The sequence below is a fragment of the Daktulosphaira vitifoliae genome, unplaced genomic scaffold (assembly GCF_025091365.1).
Source record: "Daktulosphaira vitifoliae isolate Bord-2020 unplaced genomic scaffold, ASM2509136v1 Scaffold_1, whole genome shotgun sequence".
NCBI lineage: Eukaryota > Metazoa > Arthropoda > Insecta > Hemiptera > Phylloxeridae > Daktulosphaira > Daktulosphaira vitifoliae.
The window spans coordinates 5,331,549-5,348,786 of record NW_026099572.1 but is presented as its reverse complement, the minus strand read 5'-3'; the positions used below and the strand labels follow the sequence as shown (position 1 = coordinate 5,348,786).

General features: G+C 26.9%; 1 protein-coding gene across 1 annotated transcript; it reads right to left on the bottom strand.

The window, feature by feature from the left end:
* Positions 1 to 11,764: 11,764 nt before the first annotated feature.
* On the bottom strand, positions 11,765 to 13,578 carry LOC126896114 (uncharacterized). Its single transcript, XM_050668599.1, has 2 exons — positions 13,291 to 13,578; positions 11,765 to 13,218 (listed from the first exon to the last, which is right to left on the bottom strand). Exons 1-2 carry the CDS (start codon positions 13,528 to 13,530, stop codon positions 12,730 to 12,732), a joined length of 729 nt encoding a protein of 242 aa, XP_050524556.1. The 5' UTR covers positions 13,531 to 13,578; the 3' UTR covers positions 11,765 to 12,729.
* Between the last annotated feature and the right edge of the window lie 3,660 nt (positions 13,579 to 17,238).

Sequence of the window (17,238 nt, the reverse complement as noted above, 5' to 3'; positions counted from 1 at the left end):
ACCACGAGTTAGTCATCTATTAAGTTTTGTACCTGGTCTCCAATACTGATACCCTGGATCATGTATTTCAATGGGCAATCGACTAATTATTGAATGAAAAATACCGCGTCCTACACTTCGATTCATCGCACGTCTTATTCGTACCATTTTCATAATAAACTGTAAAGGTTTTTTGAGATTTTCATCATTTATAGTCATTCATTTGACTAGTAATAACGTGCCCTAATAATTTTTTTTCAGAAACAGAAACATACTCTATCAGTCGAGAATGTCGTGGATCTTACAAACCTCATCGATTATAAACATGGTCCACTGTTAACCAACACAATTAGATGCATAATATGTAGACCATCAAATTGCGGTAAAACAAATGTTATGTTTAAATTATTAACTGAGGGAAATGGTTTGAGGGTTGAGCATCTATACGTTTATACAAAAACTGCGGATCAGCATAAATATAAATTATTAGGTAATATTATGGATAATGTGGTAAAATTATCTATGTTCACCAGCAGTGAAGACGTAACTCCACCCAAAAAATTAGAAGCAAACTCTGTGTTTGTATTCGATGATGTAATTTGTGAAAAATAAATTTATATCTTATTTTTTCCGAGGGTTACACAATGGTATTGATAGTTTTTATTTAACACAGACGTATTCTAGAATTCCTAAACAACTGATAAGAGCTAACATTAATATGATTATACTGTACAAACAAGATGAAACAAATCTCAAACACGTTTATAAAGATCATTATCCCAGTGATATGAATTTTAATGAATTCAAAGCAATGTGTTCACAATGTTAGAATAAAGGACGGTATAGTTTCATTACTATAGTCAAAGATGATGATCTCAAAAATGGTCGATATCGATGTGGGCTTGGTGTGTTCATAAAAATGACGCGAGTATAAAAAGACTACTCATACTGATATATGTTTAGTTAATATCAATATGTCTGATAAAGAGTTGAAAGAAATCATACGCTCTAAACAAAACATAAAAAATTAAATACAGTTAATTCATAGAAATGTTGAGAAATCGGAAAATTTTGTGCGTGCATATATGTCACCGCTGGTGATACCTCTTCAAGAAATAGCTAATCAAAACCGTGTCGAAGTAGAAAAAAAGTAAAAGCATAGAAAGTCATTGTTTCGTCACTTGGGAAAAGCCCATCCTATAGTAAAAACTGATCCAATTACATCCTTAATACCCGAAGAAAATGATATGATACAGAGTGCTCTAGCGAACCCTCTATATCTCAGGAAGAGGAAATAACGATGGAAAGTTCAATAATAAATGAACCTTTTACATCACAGGAAGAAATAAAGACGACAAATGTCGATAAGATTAAACGCTCGTTTTCCAGCGAAATTCAGCGAGAAAAGTTTTCAAAGTGGTTGTTAGAAATGGACCCGGTTTACAGTTTAAAGTATGAGAAAGATAATGATTTTATCATGAGCAATACTACTTTAATGATACATTTAATAAATAAACTCACACATACACACATATGCATTTATAACATTGTGTCTAATGTAAGTATAACATGATAAAAAGTAACCGTAAAATGAAAAATTTCGAAAATTAATTATTTTTAAATTTGTAATTTTTTTGCAGGTTTCCCCTATTTACGTGGAACGAGGAAAATTTTTTCAATTTTTCAGGGTAATGTCTTCGATTAGATACGATTTGTGATCTTTTTACGTATCGTTGAAAGAAATACACATATGCTTCGTAGACTTCAAACAGGCATATGACAGTATTATAAGAGAAGAGTTATGGAAGGCTCTAGAAGAATTTAGAGTACCGGCTAAATTAATTCAACTGGTGAAAGAATGTAATTCTAACAGCTGTTGCAAAGTAAAATTTGAGAAAAAAATATCAGAAACTTTTGAAGTAGGTACAGGACTCAGAGAAGATGATGCTCAGTCACCAATCTTGTTTAACGTTGCTCTAGAGAAAATAATAAAATCTTTGCCAGTTCATCAAGGAATGGAATTACTTGGAAACAAAACGATACTTTCTTATGCGGATGATAGCATGGTGATTGGGTGTTCACGAGAAGAAATTATTACAAAAACGGCTGACCTCATCGCGGCGGCTAAACCAATGAGACTCGAAATAAACCAAGATAAGACCAGGTATATGGTCATAGGCAGAAAAGCTGGAAATACACAGGACCTAATAGTCGGCAATTACACTTTTCAGGCCGTAACTGACTTTAAATATTTAAAGACATGAGATAGGTCTAAAAAGAATTTAATTATTCATAAATCAAAATATAAATGCTACTTACATAAACCAAACAAAAAAAATTATTAAAATTATTATTATTTTAAAAAAAATCAAGTGGTCAACGATATATCAATCGTTCTATATTATATAACTTTTTAATTAATATTTATTTAAAGGATGCAATATTTCAATAACATTTTCAAAAGTTATGCTGAAAAGATGTTTTATTTTATTCCTCATAGTAGAACAATTGTCGGACGAATTTTATTTGTTAATATTAAAAATATGGTAAAATTTTCACCTAAAAATTTGAAAATTATTAATTTAATGAATCTAAGCATACTAATTTAATATTAATATTAAAACGCTTGTCAAGAATTTGTTAAAATAATATTATAACTACTAGAATAAAAACAATAATATAATTTAAGACGAGATTATTTCAATATTTTTATATTTTTAAAGTATAAGGTATAAAGTTACACAACAAGTTACCACAAATGAAAAAATGTTCTTGTTTAATAACCACTATTAAACAAGAACATTTTTTTATTTGTATTAGTTTACTTTCATTTTGAATTGCTAATGACATTATTAAATATTTCATCAGATCCGTTATTTTCTAAGTTCATTATTTCATCAAAAATTCCATTTTCAAAATTCAATATTTAATTAAAATTTGTAATGTCTTCCAAGTTATTTTTGTACAAACCCGTCATTTTGTAATCACTTTCTAGTACAAATTTAATACATAACATCATTTTTTTATTTTTTGCAATACCCTTATATATGACTTATTTGACATGTATAGTTCGTCGAATTCAATTGCAAAGGATTCGGAAATTTCAATGTTTCCCTCATTTACGCCATTTAATAATGGTCTGCAATTTGATGTCATAAATTCACACAATGATTTTTCTGCTTCGTTCAACTTAGTTTTAAAGTCGTCAATGTTATAAAAAATATTTACATTGTCTAGTATATTTATAGCGAGCATTAAATCATCTGAATATTTTTTATGCAATTTACTGGAAAAAAATTGTTGTGAATATTTTATCAAAGACCAATTTTTACGGTACAAAAAAAAATAATAAACATTCATCTTTATAAATAAAATTTTATAAAATATAACAATATTCAATTATCAATTTTGTTTTTGATATAAAATCTAAAATATGGCCTGCATTGTAACAACTAATTAATAAAAAAAATTGTCTACATTTTTCTTGAACGTTTTGAGAGTTAACAAAATTATCTTCTGGATCAGCTTTAATTATTTGACTTATTTTGTATTCTTTGTTATCAACATTGTCAATTATAGATATGGAAAAATTGGAATGTTATAGACGGATACTAACACACAGAAATAGAATAAAAAAATTAATAAATTTCAAAGTAAAATTATATAATATCAAATCTAATTCGACAATAAATACTTTTAAAATATTAGAAATGAATGATTTTAATTGTTTGTATGAAAAAAGCCGGTTAAGCTTATTCTGTGAGCAGAATAAGTGTTAGATTTTCAAAAAAATTGTATCAAATGAAAGGAAATTACTTAAAGTTTCAATATCAAAAATATTTCTTTGATGACTGTTTTCATCATGAAAACAAAATAAAGTCCGAACTTTTTTTTTTTAATATAAAAGTATATTACATAAGCTTTAATTTAAGATATATATAAATGTGTCAGTATTTTCGGAACACTTTCAAAAATTAAGTTGAAAAAGTTCTATTTTCTATATGCATTTTTATGTTTTGAACCCCCCCTGTATTAAGGGTAATGGTCCGATTTAAAAAAAAAATATGTCGAATGAAAGAATTGTATAAATACTACTCCTCATGAAAAAATTGTATTGATCCATACATTTTTCAAATAGTTATAGCATAATAAAATTTAAAATTTAAAATACAAAATCGAAAATTTTCACACAAAAATAGCATTTGGTAGTCATTTTCACCGTGAAGATAAAATAAAGTCCGAAATTTTTTTTTTCATGATAAATTATATTACATTAGCTTTTATTTAAGATATATATAAAAGTGTCAGACCTTCCGGAACATTTTCAAAAATCAAGTTGAAAAAATTAATTTTTTGTGAAAAAATTGTCATTTTAAATCCCCCTTGTGGGTAAGTAAAGGGTCAAATATAAAAAAAAATATACCAAATGAAAGGTAATGATATCATGCATCTATAAAAAAAAGAATTATATTGATTCGGTTATTTTTTAAAAAGTTATAGCAATTTTAAGTAACAAAAATTGAAAAAATTTTAAAATTTGTAATTTTTTTGGAGGTTTCCCCCATTTACGGGGAACGAGGGAATTTTTTTCAATTTTTGAGGGTTATGTCTCCGACAAGATACGATTTGTGATCTTTTGACGTATATTTCTATGTGCTACTACCAGTCTATAATATACAAATTTTTTTTAGCTTCGATGCGAAGCGGAGAAGGTATTAATTTTACTATGATGTGTTTTTTTTTTTTTTTTTTTGTCTGTTGTCACTTTTTCTCAGCTCTCACTGGACCGATTTCTTTCAAAAATACGTCAAAAAATCACAAATCGTATCTAGTTGAAGACATTACCCTTAAAAATTGAAAAAAATTCCCTCGTTCCCCGCAAATGGGGGAAATATCCAAAAAAATTACAAATTTAAAAATCGCTAATTTTCGAAATTTTTTCACTTTTTTTTCTTAAAACTTCCATAACTTTTTGAAAAATCAACAAATCAACATAATTTTTTTTTATACTAAAACCTTAGATATTTACCTTTCATTTGATATCATTTTTTTGAAAATCTATCACTTAACCTGCTCATTGGGGGGGATTTAAAATGGCAACTTTTTTACAAAAATTAACTTTTTCAACTTAATTTTTGAAAATGTTCCGGAAATACTGCGTCCTTTAAACATATATAAAATTAAAGCTTATTTTATGCACTACAAAATGAAAAAAAAAAATTTGTCCCGACACTTTTTTTTCTACATTTAAACGGCTGCCGTAGTTAAAAAAACACTATTTTTGTGTTAAAATTTTCGATTTTCGATTTTAAATTTTCAACTTAAAAATGCTATAACTTTTTGAAAAATGTATATATCAGCACAAATTTTTTTTTTCTAAATACATTATAAGTACATCTTTCATTTGACATACTTTTTATTAAAATTGGACAATTTCCCCTTATATAGGGGGCGTTCAAAACTTAAAATATTGTAAAAAACATAGATCTTTTTCAACTGAACTTTTGAAAATGTTCCGGAAATACTGCGTCCTTTAAACATATATCAAATCAAAGGTTATGTTATATACTATCAAATGAAAAAAAAAAATTTGTCCCGACATCTTATCTTCTATGTGCAAATGGCTGTCGAAAATTCAAAAAAAAATGTAATGTTTGCGATAAAAATTACATTTTATCGGGATGTTTTTTGTACTTAAAACTGCCATAACTTTTTCAAAAATGAACAAATAAAAATAATATTTTTTTGTATTGAAACCTTAGATATTTCCCTTTCATTTGATATAATTTTTTTTGAAAATCTAACACTTATTCTGCTCACTGGGAGGATTTAAAATAGTAACTTTTTTACAAAAAATAACTTTTTCAACTTAATTTTTGAAAATGTTCCGGAAATACTGCGTCCTTTAAACATATATAAAATTAAAGCTTATTTTATGTACTACAAAATGAAAAAAAAAAATTTGTCCCGACGATCTATCTTCTATACGCAAATGGCTACCATATTGAAAAATATACTATTTTTGTATGATAATTATGGGTTTTGTATTTTATTTTAATAGAAGTTGATGTTGCTTTTGCAATTATCCATCAATTTTTTAAAATTAAACACTATCTACAGATTTGCATCGAAGCGTTTCTTATGATAGTGATTTTAATCACTGTCAGATTAAATCTATACTGGACCCTACTATGCAATGTCTCCACTATGCCGCGACCCCACTGTGCTACCGTTTTTTTACATGTTGCTATATAAATCATCAATTTAAAAAAAATAATAATTTTTAGTTTCACTTCAATTTAAAGATGGATTTTTACAATTATAATCAAATTTTATAATTGAGCAGATCTTTTTAACAATTTTTTTTTTATTAGTTCTTTTAGTTAAAGTAAATCATTAAAATTAATTAAGTTCTAATTATTTCCATAGTAGAATCTTTTTAAACACCAAAAGTTAATTAGAAATTTAAAGGACAGGAAGATTAAACAACATTTTTTTTTTTTGTAATTTAATAAATTTGTTGAAATTAAAATATTTATATCCTTTGGACTTATTATTTATTTTTTTAAAATAGTTCAATATATCAAATTTGATTAATATTAGATGATGTGGAATTTTATAAAATTGTTAAACTATATTGAGAAATATGTGCAGCTTATACCATATTTAATTGAAAATTGTAATACATATAAAACTGTTAGGACATGCATATTTATACAAAACTTTAAAATTTATGTTTTAAGTTTCATTATTATATTTTTGGTTTACAGTGTAGAACAGTGCATGTTGCCCTTGAACAAATTTAAATAAAATTGTGTTATATTTCTTTTTTTTAATACTTTGTACACTTAGTTGTTAAAAAGTCAATAAAAATTTAAATGTCATTTAGTATCAAAATAAAATCTCAAATATAACATTTCAGTAATTCAAAATATGTGTTACCATTTAAATACATACTTAATTATTAAATAATGATTCTAAAATAATATTAAACTTACTCAATGACTGTATCTCGTCATAACTTCTTTTACGTTATTTTTCGGACATCTTTAACCTTTCATTGGCTCTTCTTTATTTTTGTGCAATATTCAAATCAACTCCTAATATAATACCAGGACGTCCTTTTTGTCTTTGCATTAATAAAAAATCTCTATCATCTTGTAATGACATTAAATTAAGGGCATCAACTTGAGCAATGTCAAACAAATATTAAAAAAAAAACCCGATAGTACTTGTATTATTGACGTAATTTACTACCAATAATTTGGTTTGACGGGAAACCAATCAAAAATATAAATGTATCTTTTCGTAAAGTTTTCCGTGAAGCCATTTTAATATGTATTCAAAAAATGTTAAAATATCAAAATTATTGTAAACACTAAATGTATACGATTTAAAAATGATCATACGGGCGCAATAGAACTAATGAAAACAATAACCTGAAAAATGTATAGTCAGGACAAATATTAGTAATGGGTTTTGATTAAGACTTTATCGTCCTTTTAGTCATTCTTGTAATAAATTGTGACTTGATGGTTTGATAAAAGTTTATTCAAGATTATACATTGCTGTTATGATAAATTACGAAAATTACCACGAGTTGAAAAACTACAATTAACATTCACTTTATTTTGTGAGTTTTTAACAACAAAATTATTTGTATATTGACTTTTTATACATAAATAATAAGTAAATCAAAAGATTGTTCAGAATATAATTTGTGTAAAATATTATTTTAAACAGTTTTTGTTCTTACAATTTTGTTGTGAATACATTATTTCACGCGCTGAACTAAAAAAAACAATGAAAAATGTACGGTTATCCAAAATTTTTGAGTTTTCAAACTTTAGGCCTTTTGTGGCACGGGTTAATCTTTTTTAATTTACCTGAAACATTTTTATAAGTATTGGAACTAATTGAGATTGTATAATCTTTAAATTTTACTATATTAATTTTAAGAACCATCCTAATATACACACCTCATATACTACATCATTTTTGTATTATTACAAATAAAATCAATTTTTTTGGCTTTAATGCTTCAAATCTAAAAAAATATTAATTTTACCATGATGTGTATTTTTTTCTGTCCAATATTCAGTTCTCACTGGACCACATTTAATGATCTATACGTTGAAAAACCACGATTTCAATCTTATTGAACTTTTCAAATCAAATTTTACAATACGCACAATTGAGTAAATCTTTTTAACAACTTTTTTTTTTAAATTGGACCATTTATCTTTATATAAGAGGGGTTCAAAACTTAATAATGCATATAAAAATTACAGCTTTTTCAATTTAATTTTTGAAAGTGTCCCGGAAATACTGACACTTATATATATATTAAATTAAAGCTCATGTCCATTTCTTAAAATTAAACGTTATCGACAGATTTTAACTTAATTAAAATTAATTAAGTTCTAAATAGTTTCATTGTAGAATCTTTTTAAACACTAAAAGTTAATTAGAAACGATTACTATGATTTTTATTTAAGTGATCTATTACGATAAAAATGTAAAAAAAAATCGAACTTTTCTGATAAATTTACTGTAAATAGTGATTATAAAATTTCCTGACTGCATTTTAATCTTAACAATTTCATGTTTTTCTATTTAATAATGTCAATATCAAACTTGCAAGTTGAGCTAAAAGTTATGGTAATAAATTCATTTTTTTTTTATTAAAAACTTTCACTTTAAAGAACGAAATAAAGGAGGTTAAAAATTATTACTTTTAACATATTAAAGTCATGAATAATTTTTATCGTGAGAATTATAGAATTAACTTCTAAATGTACAAAATTTTAAAAAATATTGTTAACAACTATTTTATCATCATTCTAACCGCTATTGTAGGTATGTTACGTAAATGTTTTACTTGTATTTATCATTCATATAAAAAAATAATTCATCTATTAAAGCTTGACAACTAACAATCAGACAGTTGCATTTTACACAAATACACATTGTTTCCTACATATACTACAATCGATAAAAATTTCAAGAGTCATAAAATTTTTCCCCCAGAACAACTGCACATTTCATAGTAGAACTAACATTATTTGAGTGAGTGTCATCCGTGTGTAATTTTCCTTCAATTTACATTTTACGGCAAACCATATGCAGTTAATTCATTTTAACAAAAATATCCAGGATCATATACTGTATATTTTTATTTTCACCTTGTAGCTAAACAGATTTAACTAACTCATTGATATGATGTGGTGGAGGGGCCCCAGCTGGTTAGTTAAGAAAAGTTCTGAGTGGCCCAGGTCAACTTTTGACGAAGATCGTCGAATAGAAATATCGACAAAAGAGCGCGCAACAACGCAAGGGTTGGTGTTGGAGGTTAGTCATGACTTGTCAATTTTAAATAAATATTAGTCACTAACAAAATTGCAACGCGTTTTAGCATATTGTTATCGGTTTGTGAATAATTCGTTGGCTCAAACACGTAAAGTAAAGTATCAGTACGGACCTGTGCAGGCTGATAAAATTGATAAGTCGACTACATGCATAATAAAAGTTATTCAAAAGTACTACTTTAGTGAAGAAATATAAAGTATTCAAAAACTACGTACAATAAAACCAAAAAGTAATTTAGTGCGTTTAAATCCGTTCTTAGATAAGAAGGGCGTGCTCAAGGTGGGCGGTCGTTTACGAAAAGCGGTTAATTTGAGTCCGTTACAGCGTCATCCAGTTATATTGCCGGCTAAGTATGAATACACGAAATTAGTATTTGTTAACATGCATTTAAAACTTATGCACGGTGGACCGCAATCTATTTTGGCGTCAATCCGTTTAAAATATTTGCCACTAAATAGACGAAATATTGCGCGCCAGGTAGCGCGGGCTTGTGTGCCATGCTTTAAATATAGGCCCGTTGTAGTCCAGCCGATTCCTTAAAACATGTATTGATTTCGTGGGACCATTTTACGTAAAATCTGGTCAACGAAGAAAAATCCCCGTGAATAAAGCGTACTCGTGCATATTCGTGTGCTTTGCCATCAAGGAGATTGCCAACATAGAGTTAATAAATGACCTAACCATGCCTGCGTTTGTCAGTGCACTGTAGCGTTTCTGTGATCGTCGCGGTCTTTGTTTAGATAGTTTTTTAAACAATGCTACGAATTTTATTGGTGGAAGACGTCAGCTTGACGAGCTACACTCCTTATTTATGTCCAATGAGCACCAAGAGCAAGTTATAAATCATCTATCTAAAGTCGGTATACAGTGGCATTTCATACCCCCTCGTTCGCCCCATTTTGGTGGGTTATGGGAGGCTGCGGTCAAGTGGCTAAAATCTCATCTTTTTAAAACGCTAGAAAACGCGTTATTGACGTTTGATGAGCTCAATACAGTGTTGGTGCGCGTGGAGGCGACCTTGAATTCTCGGCCGCTAACGCCCCTTTCCAACGATCCAAACGACATGGATGTTCTCACGCCATGCAATTTTCTCATTGGCGACTCTCTAAATGCATGGCCAGAGCGTGATGAAACCAGGTGGAGAAGAGTGGTGCAGTTGTACAAGCAGTTATGGGTAGTATGGTCACGAGATTACCTTCAACAGCTGCAGAGTGATGTAAGTGGAGGTCTTCTTCTGTTCCTCGACTACAACCAGGATCTGTCGTGGTGATCCGAGAACACAATGTACCTCCTCTAAAATGGACCCTGGGGAGAGTAGTCAGTGTCACTGAAGGAGCGGATGGTAAGGCTCGTGTGGCACAAGTTAAAACAATACGTGGTATTTTTAAACGTGCTGTACGTTATTTGTGTCCCTTGCCGTTCAAAGGCAATCAGTCCGATCTTTAATAAATTAAAAAGGTTTATATTATTGTTTGTATTCTTGTATTAATTTATACTTCATAATTTATTATTATTCTATGAAAAAATATATATTTGTATAATCGTTTGTTGAATTAAGTATTTTTATATTTAATATTTGCATGTTCAATGTAATTTTACATGCATTTATATGTGCACTTATAACTAATGTATTTAAAATTGTTTCTTTTTTTGCGTATCAGATGAATTTGTTGATAGATTAATAATAATTATGAAAAAAAAAATCACCTACTGTCGCCAGTAAAAAACGTAAGAAGATAGTGTTTCTTCCGTCATTTACAGATTATAAAGTAACATTTCATGCTATAGAAAAATCTTAAAAAAATTCTAACTTAAAGACACCTTTAAATGATATAGAAACGTAACGACTGAATTAAAATAAGAGTTTTTGGTATCAACATTTTTTTTTTAAATCGCCATCTTTAAATCTTAAAATAAATGTTAATATAAATATTATTTTTTGTAATTGTGAAAAATAACATACAACATATTTTTAATATATTCCTATAATGTAAAAATTAATTTAAAAAAATAAAAATATAAAATTTTACTTAGAACATAAGTTGTATGAGTATTTATTTAGATCTGTTTCAGTCTGTGTATTAGAAAACGATATATAATTGAACAAAATGCACCTGTATTTATAATACTGTAACTGTAATATCCCTATTTAAAAGTTGTATTCTGTTCAGTATTTCAATTAATTATAAATATTATGATTTTTTTTTAATTATGAAGGTCTAAAAATTGATTGTAGCTGAACATTAAATTTCAATAATTATAATTTTACTGTTACTATAATTTTTATTGTTTAGTAAATTAAATTTAAAAGGTAGTATTTTTAATAATTAGTTAAGCATGACTAATTATAATATGACTAGTGTGACATATATTCAAAGTGTTTAATAAAAAAACAATCACATCAATTATTAAGAGCAAATTAACGTAATTTAAACACAATTTTTAGAAGAACTAATTAAAATTCTTCCTTTCTTATAAATATTTCAACATTGTATATACATTTAAAAATAGTTTTTGTAACTTTGGAGGGAGGCTGTGATAGAATTAGAGGTAATAAGTCCTCCTATACCCTCCCGGATTGCGCTAATGTATGAGCAATGGTATAAAGTAATTTATATCATATATATTGATACTTATTTCAGTTGTTGTAGATTTTTAGGAATAAAAAAATTTAATTGTACATGTTTTAATATAAATGGTGATTTTATTTTTATAACATATTATGAAATTTTGAGTCTTAAAAAAAAACAAGGTGATTCTTTTAACATCTTTTGAATGTTTTCAACATTTTATACCTTGACAGGCAAAGGAGAACAGATAAAAATTGTCTAATGATCAAAATTTATTTAATATTGTTATGCATATGTCTGATGTCCAGTTTATACTTTAAAATAGTAATAACTTCTGTAGTACTATTCTAAAAATTGTTATCAACCTGTAATTTTCTTAATTAAATAATTTTTATTTCATAAACTAGTAAAATATGTATGTTTCAATTTAAAAAAATTAGGTTGACAACCTTATAAGGTATAATGGATGAGTTAAAAAAGTTTTTAATAACTGATAAATCAAGAAATTTATAAACTAAAAATATTAAAAATAACAATTAAATTATTATTTTAAGAGATATCGAGTTACAAGTATTAAAACAATCATTAGGATTATATCAACATTCTGTATGATGAAAAAATATTCAAAAACATTAATTATATCATTATTTATAAAAATCTCATTATGACAATTTTTGAGATACATACTGTTGCAGTAAAGATGAAATCTGATATTTATTATTTTGTGATAGCATCAATGTAATGTTATTACTTTGTAGTTTTTTTCCACACTGTCAAATATTTTATTTATGTTACTTCTGTCAGTAGTTCTTTAATTATTTATTTCATTCAAAATCTTTATGCGAAAACCCATCGCTTTATATTCATCTTTAAATAATTTGCTAAAAACAGTGATTCGTTTTTCAAATTCAGTAATTACATATGTAAAAGGTTTATTTTCTACAAAATATTTGTTAAATATTGTTTCTGCTTGTGGAGAAACTCTGATGATATTGTTGTGAATTCTGTTATACACTGGTCTATAATTTGCATTTAAAAAATTGCACAAAGATATTTCAGCTTCACACAACTTAGTTTTGCACTCATCAAAATTAGAAAAGTCTGTTACACTTTCTAATATCTGTATCGTAGGCGTTATATCATATTGATATGTTTTATATAATTTTTTAAAAAAATATAATTGCACATATTTCATGTGTTCTAAATATTTACGATATAAAACGAACGTGTCTTCTAAAAATTTCAAGCAATCTTCCTTGTCATTTTCATTGTTTAATGAACTGCACTTTTCAACTACCACCTTGATATGTGCAATAAAACTCACTATGTTATTTGCGTTATAGCAGTTTACAAATATATAAAGATGTCTTACTTTGTCTTGAATATTTTTACTGTTACCATGATTACCATCAGAATCAATTTCTAGTATCTCTTTTAACTTATATGGTCTCATCTCAACATTGTCAAAAATAGCGTCCTCTAAATTCATTGCAAGTTGATTCCATCCTATATTATTTTGTAATAGTTGATTAACTTCACTACTTAAATTTGGACCAAATGAAAATACTACTGGGTAAAAAATGAAGAGCAATACTGAATAAACAAAACACATATTGACGATAAACTTGTATTACTTACTGAATAAATTTTTATGTCCTAATCTAATTAATGTATAATATATGTAAAAGAGTATTAAATTTTTTTATGACCTGAGTCATGAAGTTAAATATAATACGTTTTTTTGTTATATGAAAATGTAAATATAATGATGAAATTCATATTTATTTAATTAATTTTATTACTGGTACAATACCTTTATACGTTTTGCTTGCGTATGTAAAATGAACGCATATAAAAGTTGTGCATAGTCCCTATTCTAATTTTTTTTAATATCTTTTAGCAATAAAATATTACGTCTAAACATATCCTGTTATTTAATAAAACATTAAAAAATTTGACAATGTTAGATAAATTATTCGCAAAGAAGAGAATAGCGTTTAAAAATATCACATTTTTTTAAGAAAAACGCTCATTGCCATCGTTTGCCTTCTTAAGACTTAAAATTTTCACTAGACTCACCTATAGACGTTAATACGTACACCCAAAGAAAAACCTCAATCAATTTTGATAGAGAAATTTTATGAAGGGTTTATGATAATGTTTTATTAATACGAACAAAATAATTATTCTTATGAATAATTATTGTTCAAGACAAGAAAAAAAATCATCATATTGATAAATGTATCATAGATTCAATAGTAATGATATATTTATCAAATTGAACAATGAATTTATTATATAGATCGAGGTTTTTCTCTGAGTGTATAGTTCTTTATGATACAGTTTTATGTCTGTGCATTAATAAAACATCAAGAAAAGTTATTTTTGTGATTTATATATATAGAATGTTCAATTTATTATAAACAACTCGATTACTCATAAAATAAACACAGAATCGAGAAAAAAATTCTTGATTTTTTTTGTTACTTGATTTATTAGTTAAAAACCACTTTTTAGAATTATCCCTTATAATTTATAGTAGTGTCCTCTGATTTTTTTCAAATGACAACGTGCATAATTAACTAGATTATTTAATAGATAATGATATAATTAAAAAAATAACTGGTCATTTTGAAATACTAGTCCAAAAGTTGTTATCGAACATCTTGTATTGGCTTTTTTTCCACTTAACAACCTAATTATAAAATATTAAGTACTATTGTTAATAATTTTGACCAACTACGTTTTTCTTACCAACAACAAAATAAAGCTTTTAGAAGTTGCAACTAGATATTATTCTAGAATTAGATATATTAGGTTAGAATATATTTGTAGGCCTATATGTATAAGCTAGTCTTTGAGCCTAATGTCTTTGCTTTAACAAGCATTGCGTCGGGGGACAGCGCAAAGAAACTTACAAATATATTTTTAGTGTTTAATTTTTGTCTTGGTGATTATTATGCCGCATCCATTCAAGGCGCTTTCTAGTGCCGGGACACATTGGGCCACCACAATTCCGCCTTGATAAATTTTTTTACACAGATATAAATATTTCTGAATTTTGTTTTGGCCAGGCCAGAGGAAAATTTAAGAAATATTGGTGTCAATCTCTCTATAAAATATACTCTCTAAAAAAAAATACTTGTTTAACATACGTAAAAAAATCAATAAGTAAAAAAAATTTTAATTATATTTATAATAAAATATAGTGTTTAGAATCTTTTACAAGTAAGATCAGTCATAGACTTTGTATAATTAAATCTTATTAATTAAAATTTTGAATAGTTTTTGTAAGTAATTATATTAACTATATGACGTATAGTGTAAATCGTGCATTTAATACCAAAATCAACATTGGATTACTTGAAATATTATTGCATTACACAGGACGTAAGGTAAGTACAATTTAATCTATGCTTTCGAATCTCCAACAATCTATTGCGTAATAAACCATCAATAAAAATTAAATAGGAAAATTAATAATTAATAAAAGAAACAATTAATGAAAAAATTAATTAATAAAAATTAAAGAGAGTAAATTAAAAAAATCTCATAAATAATAATATTATAAATATATTGATAATTTTAATTCAAATTTCTTATTCTTTTCTTTTCTTTTATTTTTATTTTTGGTTTATTACATGATAACGTTCTCAGCTGGATTCATTTTTTACTTTGTCAGTGGCAGCCACTAAGGTTAGACGTGTTTTGTGAGCTCGGGTATTTTCGTTTGTTAAAAAAATCGATCAAAGGATTTATATCAAATGTTGCGTAAAAATTAAATAAATTGTAACAAAGTTTGTGAAATGATAAAAATGTCCTATGTTGAGCCTGCCATAAGAGAAACAATCTTATATTCTAAAATTCTATTCTGTTTGTTTTTTTTCAGATGCTGTAGATTAAACATCCTCATAAAAAATGTAGCTACCAGTAGAAATTTAAAAATATATCGGATGTTAGTACAGACTCCATTTTACTTACAACGCTTATGTGTTTGAATATACTTGTTTAATTAATATTTAATTAGTATAATAATTATATAAATTTGTACAATAATTATATACTATATAATATTTATAATATTATAATAAATACTAATATTTATAAGTTTCTAGGTATGTGAAATATTTTACGATATGTTACAATGACATTTTGTGTCCAAGAAATGGCTAATAAAATTACTATATAAAATAATTTAACTGTTAAATTAAATACATATACTTAATTAATAGTTAAAAAAAAATTGTTGCCGTGATTGTATCACGTAGTGTAAAATAAACCTTGAGAATTGGTTTGCTCAAGTATCACTTTTTTTACCTTGGTACATTCAAGTTATATGTGTATAAACACATAGTTTGTGTACGAGATGTGTTCAGAATATAACGGGAATTTTTAAATATCGCGAGTTTGGAGAATCTGATTATAACATTTTTTTTTTCATAATGTTGACAAACACAAAAATATATTTAATACATATCATAGTAAAATTAATACCACATCAATTTCTGAAAGAAATTAAACTAGCAAAATATAAATATAAATAATTTAATATTCATTTATTTAAAATTGTAATAAAAAATATATATGGCAATCAAAAATTATGTAAGTTGTAATATTGCAGAATTTATACAAGTTTTTTTTTAATAAATCTTATCAATTAGATGTGTGTGCAGTAGATGTAAAGTATTTTAATAATTGTGTATGTGATAACCTCCACTAGTCAACCGGTCCGATATCTGTCATCCTATCGTCATCAGCTGACCATACACTATGTACCTATACCCATATTGTTGTATTTCCCCCAAATGGACGTGTCAAAGTTGGTACCACCACCACCCGGCGTCACAATCACCGGTCACTACAAATGTCGTGACAACNCCCGGCGTCACAATCACCGGTCACTACAAATGTCGTGACAACGTACATTTTTTTTTCTCAACTATACTACTGAGGCGACAAGTCATATTTTGTCTATATTTTTTTTTGTTGTGAAAACCTCGTTTTTTTTTGTACACGTATTTTTTGTCCTCCGTTTTTTTTTATTAAAATAAACGTCGAGTCGACCTGCCATCTACTTGTGGTGTCAACCAGACTGTATTTTTTTGTCCTCCGTTTTTTTATTAAAAAACGTCGAATCGACCTGCCGTCTATTTGTGGTGTCAACCAGACTGTATTTTTTTTTGTCCTCCGTTTTTTTTTTTAAATAAAACGTTGAGATGCAAATGATGATGATGATGTGAGGCACAACTATGGCCAGTGGTGGGCCGTCACTCCTCAACTCAACCAACGACAAGTATCCATAAACTCCCCCTGTTCTACC